Source organism: Aptenodytes patagonicus, chromosome Z (assembly GCF_965638725.1).
Source record: "Aptenodytes patagonicus chromosome Z, bAptPat1.pri.cur, whole genome shotgun sequence".
Taxonomy (NCBI): Eukaryota; Metazoa; Chordata; class Aves; order Sphenisciformes; family Spheniscidae; genus Aptenodytes; species Aptenodytes patagonicus.
Window position 1 is genome coordinate 23,518,392 of NC_134982.1, and position 18,811 is coordinate 23,537,202.

At 38.2% G+C, this 18,811-nt stretch overlaps 1 protein-coding gene across 5 annotated transcripts in view; it reads left to right on the plus strand.

The window, feature by feature from the left end:
* The window catches only part of IPO11 (importin 11), a 108,998-nt gene that overhangs the window by 43,960 nt on the left and 46,227 nt on the right, over nt 1-18,811 (plus strand). For 4 of the 5 annotated variants that reach the window (XM_076362242.1, XM_076362245.1, XM_076362243.1 and 1 more), the window contains 7 exons: nt 3,777-3,903; nt 5,612-5,645; nt 5,815-5,855; nt 7,000-7,116; nt 8,488-8,601; nt 13,041-13,156; nt 14,707-14,783. In XM_076362242.1, the coding sequence (XP_076218357.1) occupies nt 3,777-3,903; nt 5,612-5,645; nt 5,815-5,855; nt 7,000-7,116; nt 8,488-8,601; nt 13,041-13,156; nt 14,707-14,783 (626 nt within the window). The remainder of the gene's footprint in view (nt 1-3,776; nt 3,904-5,611; nt 5,646-5,814; nt 5,856-6,999; nt 7,117-8,487; nt 8,602-13,040; nt 13,157-14,706; nt 14,784-18,811) is intronic. The other variant, XM_076362246.1, reaches the window with a different exon arrangement.

Sequence of the window (18,811 nt, forward strand, 5' to 3'; positions counted from 1 at the left end):
AGTTATAGAAGTGACAGTGTTCCTGACAGTTTCTGTTCATGGTTAAATTACTGTATGGTTGATACTTCCAGGGTTCTGTAAAAATATTAAGTCTGTCCTCTTGCATATATTTGAGGTGACTGAACTTTCTCAGGACAACCACTTTTGCTCATTTAAAGCAAGATATTTAGGGTGCCTGAGGCCCCAGAGCCCTTTAGGCAGCAAAGTCCAACTGAAATCTGTGGAAATAATATCTGTAAAACTGTAGCTTAGCCATAATAGTGATTTGTTCTTCTCTACTAGTTTAAATACAAGCCCTCTGTAGCACTCTTCGGTTAATTTTGCCAGCAATAAAGTAGGGAAGTAAGGATTTAGGTTGTGTTGTAAAGTGTGAATGATTACAGGCTGGTTCTACGTAAAGAGTATTATATAGCCCATCTGCTACACGTTTTCTTTCTCACCAAGGTCTCCTTCACTTGGATGGCCTTCACATGACTACATGTTTTTTTGTTTAGCAGATATCATAGGGTATTTTGAAAGATCGTTTTTGGCATCTCAGTACAGACTGAGCTGTCCATCTGCAACTGACTAGAAGACGGTGTTCCTCCCTGTTCCTCAAATTGTCACTCTTCCCTCAGGGGAAGGACAGTGACTGCTATTGTACGTGCTAATCCTCATCAGATGAGTTCCCACTCACCCTTTGACTCTGAATAAGTATGTCCTGTTTTTCTCATCAGAGTCATTGGCAGTGTCCCTAATGTCCTTTGAAGAACTTTACTATTTTTTTTTTTTCTTCTACATTTGAAATTCATCTCACCAGACATAATTGTTACCTGAAATATAAACTAATTTGTTTGCTAATACCCTTAGGAGCTACTATAAATTGTAAATGATTTTCCATAATGAGTTGCCAGCCAGCTTTTTTTATTTCCAAATGCCAGTTATAAACACTTTCTTTACAAATACAGTTCAATTTCATGTAGAGTGGAAGATCCTGCTAAACTTAGAAATATTAAAATGCTTCTTTTCATTACAATATACCTTTTAAAAAAAATGAATTATTTACTTTTGAATGTATAACCTTACTTCAGAGTTTCAGAATAATTGCCACAGTTGTTTACCTGGTGTCTCCTAATGTTTTTATTCTTTTTCTCATTAGTCTTTTTTGGTATGATATCAACTTCACCTTGCTATCTACCAATGGCCAAGCACTCTAGTGGTTAGGCTAAATGTCAGAAGAGCAGGAAAAAATGAGAGATCTTGTATATATGATTGATCCTCTGTTGTTGTGCCGTACCAGCACCGATCTCTGAATAAAGCTGCCATGATATTTGTAGCGCATGCTGGCTTTGGCATTTTTATGCTATCCACCCATATAGCATAAGTAAAACTGACAAAAGTCTTCTGCGGTTGATGTAGTTGTATTTACAGTAGGGAAGACACCTGATCTAACCATTTAGTTGGCATTTGTGATATCCCAGGATGAAATTCCTGTGGGGACAGAACCTTGCAGTAGAAGTTGTCTAGAAGTTTGAAGCCTTGTTTGCTTAAACTGCTTCTACTGTCAGCATCATTTGAGACCACCACGGCAATAAGGGAGACAGTGTTAGTAGTTTGAATGTTCAGATAAAGCAGGTTGGAAGGTATGATCTACTGTCCCACAGAGTGTCCCATGGTGATTAGCATGCTTGTTCACAAACTGGTTCATGTTTGGGAACGCAAATCTATGTCTTGTCAGCAGTGACAGTAGAGTTTGCTGTGTTTTGCCATCTTTGAATGTTTTGTTGTCTGATAGTGAGACTGTCAAGCATGACCATAGCAGTAGGAGAAATATGGGATTAATGAAAAAATATTCTTAAAGATTTTTAGAAACATTGCATTGCCAAATTTATCACTTGCCATAGTATTTAGTTTTGTACTGAGTAAGGAGAAACTTTTCCGTAATATGAAAATAGTTTACAGAATACAATCTTTCACAATAATTCAATCTTAAAACAGCTTTTCCTGCTGAGAAAGTATTGATGTGACACTTAGTATTTTGCTATCAAGTAAGATACTTTTGACTTGAATGTCTGAATGCTGCCCAGACTGCTTAAAGCTACCATCCTATGACTATTGCAACAGAAGCTGCCTTGTTTTGGAATGTGGTCGCTTTTCCCATGGGAGCTTTAGGTGCAGCAGGCTCAATCTGCTTATACTTAGTGTGTGCTCTTAGCGTAAAAGCTAATGATGTTCTAAGAGGTGAGCTTTTCCCAGAAGTAGTGAATGTAGAAAAGGTAGGACCTCAACAATGAGCACCTATGAGCAGAATAATTCCTAGGAACTTACGTCCTTTAAAAAAAAACACACACAAAAAACCCCAAACAAAGCCCATACACACGCCAAAAACCCTAAAGCATGCTATCTTTTCCTACCAGAGAGAGAGAGAGAAAGGATATAAAGATGCAGGTAGGACATATGGATTGTGCAACAGATACCACCAAAGCTGAAAATCCTTGCTCTCAGCAGATGGTTATGTACTTACGTCATGTCATTTAAAACTGTTCTTTGTGATAGTGGTTTGAAAACTATGCAATGCTAATCTCAAGAAAAACCTCTTAGTTTTTTAATATTCTAATTTTTATAAGGTTATGTATCAAGCACGAGCATTCTAAGAATAGAAAAAGCCGTATCATCACAGCTTCTCGAATAAATAGAAGGATGTGTTAGTAAGGCAACGTCTTGTGTAAGTCATGCTTCACTGCCACTCAGTAAATCTAAAGCAACAATGGAACGTTATTCCTCATTAGCTTTATGTTCCGGTCTACTGAACTGCTATATACATGCTACTTTCACAAGTTTACAACTTTTATGTTCTCTGAAGGTGTGCTTTGTTAATTATCTTATGGTTATGGGAATGTTTAATAAATCACATTTATTAAATGTAAAGAAGCCTCAATAACTTCAGTTTAAATTGCTGTCTTGATGGCTTACAAGGTAGAAGTTCATCAAATGAAAAATACATTTAGCGTAACAAGGCAAAATAATTTGTTACGTAAAACTCTGTGAATAGGGTTCATCTTGCCTAACTTTATATGTCTGCAAGTTAAACATTCAAATCTGAGCTACTCTTCCTGATCAGCTTTTATAATCAGTAGAGAAAAATAGCAGATCTACAGAATGCTTTTCGGAATCATTATGTTAGGCAATTCAGCTCGTTCTGGTTCTTACTCCTTCCCATTGACTCTAAAGCTGTTTGGTTTGCGCCCTTATTGCGGCAGTGGTGCAAGATTAGATAATGTCAGTTCTTTCTGAGCATAATTGTAGATTGATGATGTGAAATACTCTGGCAGTTGCTGTAATGCAGTACTTAAGTTTGCATTTTTAAGTTGTATCTGACCTAAAATTCTGAGCATAAAAGGAATGTCAAGGAAATTGCTGGAGAGTATGGTGAAAGCAGCGGACGTCATGATGGCAGCAATAAATGTAAAATTTATTTTTAGTTTCTTTTATTGGTGTGCTATGTGCAGAACAAACTATCTCTAGTGAGACCTAAGATTCGGTCATTTAGGATGAAAGTTATCTTTTCCAGACTGAGTTGGCATTTTCTGAGCCTTCTATTGAAGAATTTTGATGAAAAAGATTTCTGCATTAAAGTTCTAAAGTTGGTTTTGACAAACTAAATCTTTTAGTAATTGTTTTGGGGAATAATGTTTTCCTAGTGATTCTTAGATTTCTTTTTCATCAAAGTATTCTAGAACAGCAAGTATAATGAGTTAAAGAGTACAATTTTTTTTTGCCCCCCCCCCCCCTTAAAGGTACAAACCGATACGCCGACGAGTAATTTGGCTGATTGGACAGTGGATTTCTGTAAAATTCAAATCAGACTTGAGACCCATGTTATATGAGGCAATTCGTAACTTGCTTCAAGACCAGGACTTAGTGGTAAGTATAAACAAGTAATACTTGGCTTACACATTTGTTTTGTAAACACAGGTGAAACATAAATACCATACCTTATGTAAACTTGATTGAGAACTTCATAACATCACACCTTAAAGTCTGTTGTGTCTTGCAAAAGATAATCTGTTGGGAAGTTGCGGGGGTGTTTAATTGTGGAGATGTTGAACAGTAAGGTCAAAGACGTGAAATGGGTCCTCAAGATGTTCACTAGGTATTGACTTCGGTGGGAAAATGAATGGCAATAGCAATAGTCTGTTTTTTGTAAGAAGAAAGTTGTGAAGTGACTTGAGATAAGTAACTTATAAACAAATGAACACTTTGTGTAGATAAAACAGGGTTATTCTGTGACTAGTCCCTGCAGTATATAGTATTATTTAGGCATCAACAGTTATCTGCTAACAGAATATGATAAATGGCATTGTTTGCTAAGGTGGTTGAGTACAATCCTGTGGGTTTAAGCTACAATTTCAGTTTAGTAGCAGGTGAGGTTGAGTGGAGAAGCTGGTTTTGCGATTGTTTCTTTTGGTTTCTATTTTTAAACAAACAGACCTAGCAGCCAACAAATAAAACAAATCTAGCTAGTTTAAGTTAAATACTAGTAATTGGCACTCATAACAGTTATTTCTGTGATTCCAGACAGCTTTAACCGAGCAGTATGTGTTTCTGTGTCAATGTTGTGACTGCTTTCAGTTAATGCTTTCTGAGCAACTGAACATCTACCAGGGAAGAACATCACTTAGGGAAGTGATCGTGCCCCTGTACTCGGCACTGGTGAGGCCGCACCTCGAATACTGTGTTCAGTTTTGGGCCCCTCACTACAAGAAGGACGTTGAGGTGCTGGAGCGTGTCCAGAGAAGGGCAACGAGGCTGGTGAGGGGTCTGGAGAACAAGTCTTGTGAGGAGCGGCTGAGGGAACTGGGGTTGTTTAGCCTGGAGAAAAGGAGGCTGAGGGGAGACCTCATCGCTCTCTACAACTACCTGAAAGGAGGTTGTAGCGAGGTGGGTGTTGGTCTCTTTTCCCAAGTAACTAGTGATAGGACAAGAGGAAATAGCCTCAAGTTGCGCCAGGGGAGGTTTAGATTGGATGTGAGGAAAAATGTCTTTACTGAAAGAGTGGTTAAACATTGGAACAGGCTGCCCAGGGAAGTGGTGGAGTCCCCATCCCTGGAGGTATTTAAAAGACGAGTAGATGAGGCGCTTAGGGACATGGTTTAGTGGGCATGGTGGTGTTGGGTTGACGGTTGGACTCGATGATCTTAGAGGTCTTTTCCAACCTCAATGATTCTATAATTCTATGATTCTAACTTGTTGAGTTTATCTGATTCTGTGCTTTTTTGGGTGACAGCAAGCCATGAGGTAATACCAAGTTAAACTCCTTCTCTATTGCAAGAGTTTTTATTACAGGCTAGTTATCTTGTTTAATTCTTTCTTGACCTTCATGAAGGTTTTGCCTGAATAGTTTCTCCAGGTGGTACCTCTTTAGCAATGGCAAATAAACTGTAAAGGATATTAAAATGAAAGCAAATGAAAATGTTTTGAGTTGAACTAACTACATTTCTTAGAGGATGACAGACACATAGAATGATTCAATTGCCAAAACAGCAGCTGGTTTGATATTGTCAGATATTATGTTGATAATCAAAATGTTTAATGGACATATGCGTGATGTTTCTTGACTTTTGTCCTTCAGGTCCGTATTGAGACAGCTACGACACTGAAGTTAAATATCCTTTTATTGGCAAAGATGTTTGTTTAGTTACTGGAAAATAAACAATTTTAAACTTACTACCAAATTCTTCCCATTATAATTTTTGTGTATCCATGGAATATTTGCTTATTTGAGTCTCGTATCCATCTGCAATCCGTATTATTTTTTCCTTAACGGTTGTTTACCTGTAGATGACTTTGAGTTCAGAACTGACCAGTTCCTACCGGTAAGAGCATTTATATGGGCAGATTCTGATAAGCAGATAGATCCATAGAGGAAAGCAGGAAAAAAATATTTTCCAATTTTGTTTTAAACCAGGAAAAAAATAATTTCCAACTTCATTTTAAACCACACTATTTTAGTAATCAGTGTGTGTGTATGTTTTGGTTTTGGTTTTTTTTTTTTCAGTCTTCGTAGGCCAAAGCATGTAAAGAATCATACTGCTGCTGTTAAGGTTGCTAATGTGCACTATACAGATAATTTAAAACCTTTTAGTATTACGACTATTACAACTTCCTAGCATTGTGTTTAGTGCTATATATACTATGTATTACCAGATGCTAAGTTTCTTCATGCTAAGACAATATGAATGCTGTCTTTAACAAATAAGTCTCCACACCAATGTGACTTTCCAGTATGCCTGTTTCACACAGTACTTTCCAACCTGCTGTTTCACACAAATATTAAATGTAAGTGTATGGTTAAAATAGCACCTTAAAAACATAGACTTTCTTGGTCTCCTATATTGGTGGTGTTTCAGTGGTCATTGCTGTTGTCATTAAGTAAACAATGAAATGTTAGCTATAAATACAGCAAAGATTTATTTTTGATCACTCAAATTTAGCAGGTGCTTTTACTTCTCATTTCATTATGACTTACGTGTTAATTGCGACTCTCTTGAGAACAAACAAAACAAAAATGCAGAGTGCATCTACACTGTAAACATAGGAATTCTTTAAGATGTCTTTTTCAGTTCAATATCTAAATTTTATCTACTGACCCAAAGGCTGGAAGACCATACCTTTGCTTTGACCCTAACAAAGTGCTCCTGCTGGAGAGACGGCCTTCAGCTTATAGTATTTTATCTGTGAAGTCATGTTTACATTTACCAAAACATGAAAATGATGTATGCTCAAATTGATCGTGTTTGAACTGTTATGTAAGAGCCTATCTGAATTTTTTTATTTTGTTTAGGCAGTGATTGGCTAGTGTGCATTTTTCCAAATGAAAGAGTAACATTTTGCATACTTTGTAAGTGTCTTTCAAAGTTCATAGATGACTTAGAGCGTAAGCGTACAGGAAAATCACCAATTCATGTCACCAATTGTATTTTTGATGGTCTAATCTGTAGTTGTTTGTTTTTCTTTTAGTATCTGGAATCCATGTTTACACTGCTTTTTCAGCTGCTTCAGGAAGTAACACAATGTGACACCAAAATGCACGTTCTTCACGTTCTGTCTTGTGTGATTGAAAGAGTCAATATGCAGGTATTTTTTTACAGATTTCAGTTAGCTTTGTAGGAGGAGGACTTGGTGTTTTGAGCTTATACAAAAATAGTAGAAAAATGTCATCAATTAATAGACTGGTTATTATTATGGTAGATACATGCATTGTTTGCATTACTTGGTTCTCTTTTCACTTTTCAGTTCTCATTTATCTTTTGTGTAAAAATGTTCTTGCTCAGTTACTACGTTTCTTTATTTACTATGTATTTTTAGAGTACAGACAGACTTTCACTGCTTACTGCATTTCTTGCAATTTTATTTTTGTTAATTGTAATTTATTCTAATTGTCCCTTCTTATATTTGAACTAGTATTTTATTAAATCTTACTTATTACAAGAGACATTTTGGGCGACAAAATGCTTCGCATTCCTAGGGCCTGTACAGTTAAATCTGTAATCTCTCATTGGCACTGATACAGATCACGATTTCCTATATAGCACTCTCCTTAACTGCATGAAAAGTTTCAAGTTTACATTATGAATTTTCAGGACTTCCTTCTTAGTGTTAAAGTATATTCTTCAGCTTATACATAAAGAAATTGAAGATGTTTTTGCAGAATTAAAAAATGAATTGTTGACTGCTTTTGTCTCAGTTTTTTTTGCAGTATTACTGTTGTAAGGACAGAGATAATGCATGGGTTTGAGCTTATCTCCTTTCTACAAGTAATCCTGTCTAAGAGCCAAATGAAGCTTTCCTATTTGTCCCTTGTAGGAAAAGTCAACGTGACAGCAGATTTCCGTGCATTTTAGATCAGCTAGAGAAGAAGCAGAAAAAACAAGTTGAGAAAAAACCTTTGAGTCCGTTTAGGTTAATTCCTAATGAAATACTTTAGAAGACAAATAGATTAACCTTTTAGTATTGTAGAGCATCATAGAAAAAAATTTAGGCTGGGACAAACCTCTGGAGGTTATGTAGTCCAACCCCTGCTCAAAGCATGGGTAACTTCAGAGGTTATTCAGCTTTTTTTTTTTTTACTGGAACTGTTTCTGGTCGTCTTAAAGGATGCCATTATTTAGGAATCCTGTCTAAGTGAAGAATATATTAATATGAAAGTATCTCTGGTTATCAAATGAGGTATTCTTTGTGTTCTGTTTACTACTTAAGCCTGATTGCCACGCACAAATGTTACCATAAGTAATATGTTCTTTTCAAACCACTGTGTAGTCAGAAGTTACTTCAGTCACAGAGTATGGAATATGGTGTTTTAGGAAGAGGAAAGAGGAATAAATTAAAGTAAACTCTGCATTTTTACTGTAATAAAAGCAGCTCTTAAATATTTCAGAAATTATGCTTGGGGTAAATTAATGGCCTTGCTCCACACATTAAGAAACTAATTTGTATTCTGAACTTCAGATACGACCATATGTAGGATGTTTGGTTCAGTATTTACCACTCCTTTGGAAACAGAGCGAGGAGCACAATATGCTACGATGTGCCATTCTAACCACCCTAATCCATCTCGTCCAGGTAAGGGGTCAGAATCAAATAAATGTTGTCAGTATCTCCTACAGTTCTTTCTCAGACATGCCTACATGTTCTCTGTGTGTGTGTATATATATATGTATATAGGTAAAATGAAGGTATATTTTGGTTTTATAGGCTATTTCTAAATGCTTTTCAGTCTTAAAATAAAGACATGGTTCTCTGATAGTGGAGGTAAACATGGCTAATGTTAAACACTTAACCGTTTTGTTTCTAGGGGCTTGTTCAGTAAAAGCGGTTCTTTAGGCAGATTTGCTTGTGTTCTGGAGGGGTTTGGTTTTGTAATCTTGGAATTGAACCTCCTTTAGTAACTTTATGTGAAAGAGCTTGTTCTGGCTTCCTGTATTTCCCAGCTGGCATTAGAGTGTCAGTCTCTTCTTACAATCGTTGTGTATGGTTCAGACTTGATTCTGCAGTGTAAGCACGTCTGTTTCCCTGTTACTTTCCATTCAGCTCCCAGGGATGTGGAATTTCTATTTTGGTTGCAAACTTTCTGTGAAGATGAGCCGTTTTTAAATCATAGGCCAAGATATGGGCCACCACAAGTTTCACTTTGCCTGTTTTTTAAATTTGCATTTTAATTCAGATTAGCATCAAATGTTTCTCGTTTAAATCATAACTGTTAGGTTTAATTCTTCTCAGGGTGTTGTTGGCATTGACTAATTGTGGGTCATCTTGTTTATTTAGAATTCCAACCCTTTTATTGTTACCACTTGTACCGTTACCTTTCTACTGCATAACCTCATACCTATTATGTCCTTTTGCAATGATTTGTGCAACATTTTTATATAGCATATTGGAAAAAATACTTTATTTCATCCCTTCTTAAATTTCCTAATTTTTCTGATGTTCTGTTCTGCTTTGTTCATATGTTTTATATAACAGAGATAATAGCAGCTCTGAGCTGTCTGCTTTGTTACGTAATCGATTTGTATCACATCCCATTATTTGTATTTCAATCTCTGATTTTTTTTTTCTTTGAGAGTTTATCTGTGCTCATAATTTTCTTTTTAGCTGTACTTGAACATCTCCTCTTTTTAATGTCCGTTTTAAAATGGAATGGCCAGAACTATTAAGACGTCTGTGAGCCAGGGACTTCTATCACCTTATCTTTGTTCGTGACTGTGGCTTCTAAGTGCAATAGGTGATAGTAATCCTGAGAATACACGTGACCATAGTGATTCTCAGACCATTGTGTTTCTATAGATTCTTGTAGATTTTTTTTTTTTTTATATCTGTGTGTTGTAGGGAACTTTTCCTTTCCAGAATATTGCTTGCATTTATCAACATTAGGTTTCATTTGCCCATAGTTGTTTATTTAGCTAAGTTTGTTTAGTTCACTTAGCGTCTTCCAGTTCTCAAAACTAAAGAAATCTGGATAACTTGTGGTCAGAGATTTTGCCATATAACATTAATAGCTATGTTGACCAACATTGTATCTAAATGGAAGTTGCTGGTAATCTGTAGTCAGATAAATGAGTTTAGACCTTTTAGAATCATAGAATCACTGAGGCTGGAAAAGACTCTTAAGATCATCAAGTCCAGCTGGTAAGCTAACACTGCCAAGTCCACCACTAAACCATGTCCCTAAGTGCCTCATCTACATGTCTTTTAAATACCTCCAGGGGTGGTGACTCAACCACTTCCCTGGGCAGCCTGTTCCAATGTTTAACCACTCTTTCAGTAAAGACATTTTTCCTAATATCCAATCTAAACCTCCCCTGCCGCAACTTGAGGCCATTTCCTCTCATCCTATCATTTGCTACCTGGGAGAAGAGACCGACACCCACTTGGCTACAACCTCCTTTCAGGTAGTTGTAGAGTGTGATTAAGGTCTCCCCTGAGCCTCCTCTTCTCCAGGCTAAACAACCCCAGTTCCCTCAGCTGCTCCTCATAGGACTTGTTCTCCAGACCCCCAGACCCCTCACCAGCCTCGTTGCCCTTCTCTGGACACGCTCCAGCACCTCAACGTCCTTCTTGTAGTGAGGGGCCCAAAACTGAACACAGTATTCGAGGTGCAGCCTCACCAGTGCCGAGTACAGGGGCACGATCACTTCCCTACTCCTGCTGGCCACACTATTTCTGATACAGGCCAGGATGCCATTGGCCTTCTTGGCCGCCTGGGCACACTGCCGGCTCCTGTTCAGCCGGCTGTCAACCAGCACCCCCAGGTCCTTTTCCGCCAGGCAGCTTTCCAGCCACTCTTCCCCAAGCCTGTAGCGTTGCATGGGGTTGTTGTGGCCAAAGTGCAGGACCCGGCACTTGGCCTTGTTGAACCTCATACAATTGGCCTCGGCCCATCGATCCAGCCTGTCCAGGTCCCTCTGCAGAGCCTTCCTACCCTCGAGCAGATCAACACTCCCGCCCAACTTGGTGTCATCTGCAAACTTCCTGAGGGTGCACTCGATGTCCTCATCCAGATCGTTGATAAAGATATTAAACAGAACTGGCTCCAAAACTGAGCCCTGGGGAACACCGCTCGTGACCGGCCGCCAACTGGATTTAACTCCATTCACCACAAGTCTTTGGCCTGGCCGTCCGGCCAGTTTTTTGCACAGGGAAGAGTACGCCCATCCAAGCCATGAGCAGCCAGTTTCTCCAGGAGAATGCTGTGGGAAATGGTGTCAAAGGCTTTACTGAAGTCCAGGTAGACCACATCCACAGCCTTTCCCCCATCCATTACATGGATCATCTTGTCATAGAAGGAGATCAGGTTGGTTCAAGCAGGACCTGCCTTTCCTAAACCCATGCTGACTGGGCCTGATCACCTGGTTGTCCTGTACGTGCTGCATGATGGCACTCAAGATGAGCTGCTTGGGTGGTTTTGATTCTTGGTGGTAACTCGAGTCTCTTCCCTGTTTTTCTATACATGTACAATAAATTCCCTAATTCCTCTAGAGGCTTACTGTAATACCTTGGCAGAGAATTTTGAAAGCCTATAGAAATAGTTGCTTGCTTTATCCAGAGATAATAGTTAAAATTAACTGAATTTCTTATCAGTGAAGGAAAAGGTCTTGGTATAATTAAATAATCCTTGAACTTTAAATACCTAGAAATATCTGTGCTGTTGGCAGTAAAAATGCAAATAAAATGTAGTATGTGTCTGAGAAAAGTTTGACGAATAAAACAATATATGGTTACATTGCCTGCAGATTCTGTGCTATTAAGCACTTCTTTAATACGGACTATATGTCATCCCACCTTCTCCAACCCCTACTACCTCTCAAAAAAGATGTAGTAGGACTAGCAAAGATCAAGAGAAGTGCTCCTAGGATGTAGGGCAGTGTCCATATATCAACAGACTGAATATGCAGGCAATCTTGAACTCGTGGAAATGTATGACTAAGAGGATAGTATTATAGAGGTTAACAGTGGAGAGAAAGTGGAAGGGGAATGTCTAGACATTACAACTAAAGGGAAAATTAGGGTTCTTTTAAAAGTGGAGTTAGTTCAAACAAAGAGAAAATGTATTTTCACAATAAACAAATTGTGAAACTTCTTGTTACTGGCACCTGTGGAGGCCAAAAGTATAGGTGGACACAAAAAGATTAGACAAATTTATGGAAGGTTCTGTTTCTTTTAAGACAAGTTTGTTTAAATAAATAAGTAATTCCATAAAGAAGCCTTAACTTAGAAACAACAAATAATTTTAGACTTAACAGTTTCCAAATATAGTATTTATGCAAAAGCAGCATTCAGCTAGCTTCAGTTCTCTTAAGTAGCAATATTACAAAATAGGCAGTAGTTCCCAATTTAAGAATTCCATTACTTTTAGGATTAGTTTTAATTTATGATTAGTTTTGACAATAAGTATCTTTAGCTTATTTTTAAAAATTGGGTTTTCTTATTAAATGATTGCTGAAAAAATTCTTTACTCTGCATTCTTGGGATGACATCTTTGTGTATGGCTCATGGATCATTTAAAAAATAAATTACTGTAATCAATCTAGGAATCTTTGTGTAGCAATGAAACCAAACCCTTCTCCTGATTCTTAGAATATGTCAAAAGATTTAGTATGTGGTAGAGTCCAAAGAGTAATTCTTTTCTTGATCTTTAAAACATTTTATTCAGCATTTAGTCATTTAGTATTTATTAGAGCTGTGACTTTTCCCAGAAAGAGAATGACCAGTGAATGATTTTAGGAATGTGTATTGATTATCATTTTTTTTCTTGCAGACCATTGATAAGCTGCTTGTCTTGAGAAAATTGCATAAGTTTTTTGAAAACATGTTGAGAGAAATCTCAGGAGTATCAGACTATTTTGTGGTTGAATGAAACAGATGCAAGTTCAACCTTTGATTTCTTGAATGCTTGTTTACACTGTGTGAATAGAACAGCGTCATAGATCTTTACAATGCTCTTCTTGAAATGCTTGATTTGAGGTTTTTGAAGTATTTTAATTTTTTTTTATTTGCTTTTATAGGGACTGGGAGCAGACAGCAAAAATCTCTATCCTTTTCTACTTCCAGTTATTCAGCTAAGTACAGATGTTTCTCAGCCTCCACATGTCTATCTTCTGGAAGATGGCTTAGAGTTGTGGTAAGAGTGTTCTTTACCGGTTTCTAATTTTTAAAATGTTATTTTTGTATCCCCAGAAGAAAAAAAAAGATTTTAAAAAAAGATTTGACTATTAAGAATTTAGATGTTCTTGTTATCTTACCTTGTCATCATCTATATTCTACCTTTTCTCAGATGACGTTAGGAAGTTAATAAAAGAAACACAATTAAAAATAACTGAGTAGGTAATCCATTTTCAGGCAGTTGATAGTGGATACAGTTCTGTTGTGATAATGAACAGCAAGACAAAAAGTTGAGACTCACTATTAATGTGCATGCTAAACTAACTATTTGATGTGCTTGACTTTGGGATCACAATGACCCAATGATTCTCAGAGCTGGTTGCTGGAAGAGATGGCGAGTTTACAAGGATAAAATGTAGAAGTTGTAGAATGTAGAAGATCTCAAGCTATTTGGTGACTGAACGTAAAACAAGAAGTGGCACTGTGATCAGTTTGCCATGAGCCTAACTTGTTTGTTGCTGGTGCAGCTGACACTCTAGGAGGAGGAAACTGTTACCTGGACCGAATTCAGCACATCTCTTTCCTGCAGAATAGGAATATATTGAGTTTGTCTTGAAATAGTGAGGGATTCCTTTGATCTGTATTGTGGATGGGCATTTGAATTACAAATGCTTAACCTACAAATGATCTGTTCTATGTGCAGCAAAACTAAGATTTATAATGCTGTTGGTGGTGGGGCAGCAAGTTGAAGTGCCAGATCTTCACAAAATTTAAGACAGGGGCTTTTTTAATATATCAGTTCAGAACTTTTATATCTTCTTAATAATACTGATCTTGAGGTTGTTATTCTGATGCCTGTGCAGAAGAATGATATTTTAAGATGTCTTAGAGCATTGGAGGAATCTGGATGGAGCTGGCAGAGACAGTTGGGACACTAACGGCTTCTTGAACGAAGAGCGGGAGAACAGACAAGATACTTTACAAAATCAGAGATGTTATTTAAATACAGTAATCCCACACCTAAGATCTAGGAACAAACTGGAATGTGTTGCTGTGGCTTTAAGGATGAATTTAATTTATAGCTACTGTTTTCAAATCTCAGGAATTTTAAATTGATACAAACAATGCTGAGCAGATAGTTATGCTTTTATGTATGGTAATCAATGCATCATCTCAGATCTCAAAAAAAAAAAAAAGTAAAGGTTTGAGCTGGTTGCCACCACAGGTGCTCCTTTGAGGTCTAGAGCACTACACACGTGGCCTTACACCATGAGTATTCCTCTCTGCTCACCTTCTCCGAGTTCCCAAGTTGGGTACTTAGACATTCTGACTGCTGCATTTTGGAGGTTACTTTGTCTTTATAAAAAGACAGTAGCATGTTTTGCTTTCTTTTTCTACCATGGCAAGACCCGTGTTTATACTGATGGGTGTGTTTTAAGGACTACTGCTACACTTGAAATAAGGACCATATAGATGGTTACTAGAAGTTGCAGTGTTTTACCTCTGTCAAAATTATTGTGTAATGTTATTCATAGAGCATCTAAAATATTTTGCTTAATCTATTTTTAGGTTAGTGACGTTGGAGAACAGTCCATGTCTTACACCTGAGCTCCTGAGAGTATTTCAGAACATGTCTGCCCTTCTTGGTAAGTCTTTTACTAATAACATTTCTGGGTTTGGGGTTTTTTTTTTCCCCCTCTACTGCTTGTGTTGTTCACGCATTAAGTAATGCTGCTGTGGCTACAAGAACTAAGGGGGCTTGCAAAATTTTAACTATTAAAAAAAAAATGAAGAACAGGCTTTTATTGTTTGACTTTCCTGTCTACTTTAATATTTATTATATACTTACACTAGTTCTCTTTTTTTATAAATTGAAGCTGCTTTGTACCCAAAAGATAAGACAAATTTCAGTTTATCATTTCAGAGTTTTTTTAAAGAAGTTCCTGAAATTGAACACCAAATGTGCTGAGTTTTAGTGATACTGATTATATGGAATACTTGCCTGTTCTGTTTACAGGCAGAATGATGATTTCTAGTCTGAAGAATTGAAGTTTTCATTATTAGCTTTTCCATTATTCAGTTAATAACTATGTAGGATGTTTTCAAACTACCTAAATATGTCTATAAGCGTATCAGTCATTATGAAATTAAAAGCAGTAGTTTTGCCTGAGTTGTTGACAAAATATGAACTTATTAATGAGCATTAAGATTCAGTGCTTAGGAAATACTGATATTTGGGGTGCTTTTGCTTTGTAATTAAAGGGAGTATAAAAATTTTATGGTTTAATTTTATTGTGTAAAAATGTTTTTGTTTAATGAAGTCTTTAGCTCTGTTTTTGTAGGCTGTGGAGCTAATATAGCAAATGGATTCATTTCTGAGAGGAATGTGTTTATAAACTTACAGAAGTTAGCTTTTTAATTGATTGTTGTTTTCAGCACTTTCTGTTGACCTTTAGTCAGAATAAAATATTAAGTTACATCACGGTGGGTAGGTGCAAGATGACACCTTCTGTTACTTCTCTGTGTATACTAGATCTCTAATGACGAAACTGCTCAGGAAAGTAGTGTTTTTTAGCGGTTTTAGTATTTAACTCCAGAGCTACCTTTTAGGTTCTGTAGCTGCCAAATATTTACTATTTGTCTTCATTCATATCTATACACCTTCCTCCTTGTTCTGCGTTAGTAGTAGATAGTATCTGCTACAGGAAGCTTGTACTATACAAATGGTTGTGATTTTCATAGCTGTGTCACACTGCCGATCTGCTTGAGTTAAATTCAGAAATACTCTGTATTTGTGGCTTGTTTACATTTACTATTGCTATTTTCTCCCTGCCCTGTCCTCCCTAGTCTTCATGCGATACTTTCCAGGGTAGAGATGAGTATGAATGGAAACCTTGGCACCTTCTAAAACAAGGTGGAGGTATTGAGGAATATTCTACACTTGTAACAATTTCCTTATTTTATGAATGAATCCTGGAGAATTGTGATGCTCTCCTTTGGAAAAAATATATCCTCAAGAGAACGTGCCTTGTTCTGAAAAATGAAAGCTGTTGTATGATGCTGGTAGAGCAAGTAGTACAATAAAGCTAGGTAGGTTTTCCTTAAGGTGAGGCTTCAAACACACTTAACGTCAATTTTTTTTTATCAGGGATGGGGGTGAGTGGCAAAAACACAGCACCTGATGTGTAATCATAGACGAATTTCCTCATGTAGACTTCTGGTACTACTTTACTTCCTGAGCATTTTTCTGAGAAACTTGTTTTCTGAGTGTCATGTCAGTCAAAAATTTTGATTGCTGTAGGCTAAAATGGTGTGCATTTTGCCAGAAGGTGGAAACCGTTCTGGGATGCTCTTTTGCCTGCAGTTCCCTTCTGTTTACATCAGGAGAATCTAGCTGGACAGCCTCCACACGATATAGCCATGGTGCTGTGGTGTTGAAATAGAGCTTGAATCTTGGGTTAGTGCTAACTTTATTTTAAAACTTGGTAGTTATAAAAACAGTGCAATATTGCCATCCAGTACCCCTCAGGCAGCTACTTCATTCATTCAGTATACTTGAAGAAAGGATACTTCACTTAAATCCTGTGCAACAGCACAATTTAAGCTGCAGCCCCTTGCAGAAGAAATGTATTGATCAATGATGATTCACTGTGCAAGTTAATTAAATAACCATTCAGTCTTAGTTCTGTAGTACAGTTTCTCCAGTATACAAGTGGCAGTATTCACCTGAAACTTCCAGCACTTAAGAATAAAGACTTCCTATCCTTGTCACCACGGTGATGTAGCTGTCAGGACAAGGTGTTTTAACTGGGAAGTCTGCTGTTTTCAGTTGGACAAATGCAGAAATCCATTCAAATTTTGAGATCCTCAAATTTAGAGTTTCAAAATTGCAGTCTTGTGTGCCTTACCTGTCTGAGATGAGGCAAACCAGAAAATCTCTCCGAGACTGGTTCTTAATTCAGTCTTAAGTTATCAAAGTGGAAGCAAAAGGGCAGATCTGGTGAAGGGAAGTTCTGAGTAGATGACTGCCTTGCTTATGTCTTTCGGAGCAGGTTGGAGAACTACGAACAAGGTGCTCCAGAAAATGATTTTGTTGAAAATACAATGTAAGGAATATGAACCTCCTCACCTTTAGTTTCTGAATTTGTTCTTACTGAATGGAAAAACTGTAATATACAGGTAATGTAACTATTTTTCTGGTGTGTTTAACTGCTCCATCGGCATTTAAGTCCTTCAGAAAAAGTGTCCTATTAGAGGTCAACATGGTTGAACTAGAAGAGCTGGAAGGGAGGGAGAGAAGTTCATACATGAGATTTTTGGATGTTAGAGGTATATAGCAGACCCTGTCCTGCTGAAGAGGAGGAAAGAGATCTGGCAAGAAGTCATCAAACTACAGAGGGAGAGAAGACTTTTTATCATCTTCATGACCAGATTATAGCATTTTTGACAGAGTGACTACATCAGTGGAGATGGGAAGGGCTACAGATGTCATCTATCTGGACCTCTATAAGGCCTTTGACATGGTCCCCCACAACATCCTTCTCTCTAAACTGGAGAGGTATGGATTTGCTGGGTGGACTGTCCGGTGGGTGAGGAATTGGTTAGATGGTCGCATCCAGAGGGTAGTGGTCAACGGCTCAATGTCCAGATGGAGGTTGGTGACAAGTGGCGTCCCACAGGGGTCTGTATTGGGACCGGTACCATTGAATATCTTCCTCAATGCCATAGACAGTGGGATCGAGTGCACCCTCAGCAAGTTTGCAGAGGACACCAAGCTGAGTGGTGTGGTTGACACGCCAGAGGGACGGCATGCAACCCAGAGGAGCCTGGACAAGCTCAAGAAGTGGGCCTGTGTGAACCTCATGAGGTTTAACAAGGCCAAGTGCAAGATCCTGCACCTGGGTTGGGGCAACCCCTGGTATCAATAGAGGCTGGGGGATGAAGGGATTGAGAGCAGCCCTGCCGAGAAGGACTTGGGGGTAGTGGTGGACGAAAAGCTGGACATGAGCCAGCAACGTGTGCTCGCAGCCCAGAAGGCCAATCGTACCCTGGGCTGCATCCAAAGAAGCGTGGCCAGCAGGTCGAGGGAGGTGATTCTGCCCCTCTACTCTGCTCTGGAGAGACCCCACCTTGGAGTACTGTGTCCAGCTCTGGAGCCCTCAGCAGAAGAAAGACATGGACCTGTTGGAGCGAGTCCAGAAGAGGGCCATGAAAATGATCATGGGGATGGAACACCTCTCCTATGAGAATAGGCTGAGAGAGTTGGGGTTGTTCAGCCTAGAGAAGAGAAGGCTTCAGGGAGACCTTCTTGCAGCCTTTCAGTCCTTAAAGGGGGCTTATAAAAAAGATGGGGACAGACTTTTTAGCAGGGCCTGTTGTGACAGGACAAGGGGGAATGGCTTTCAACTAAAGGGGGGTAGATTGAGACTAGATATAAGGAAGAAATTTTTTATGCTGAGGGTGGTGAAGCACTGGCACAGGTTGCCCAGAGAGGTGGTGGATGCTCCATCCCTGGAAACATTCAAGGTCAGGTTGGATGGGGCTCTGAGCAACCTGATCTAGTTGAAGATGTCCCTGCCCATGGTGGGGGGATTGGACTAGATGACCTTTAGAGGTCCCTTCCAACCCAAACTATTCTACAATTCTATGATTTTTGAGTCTTGCATAAATATTA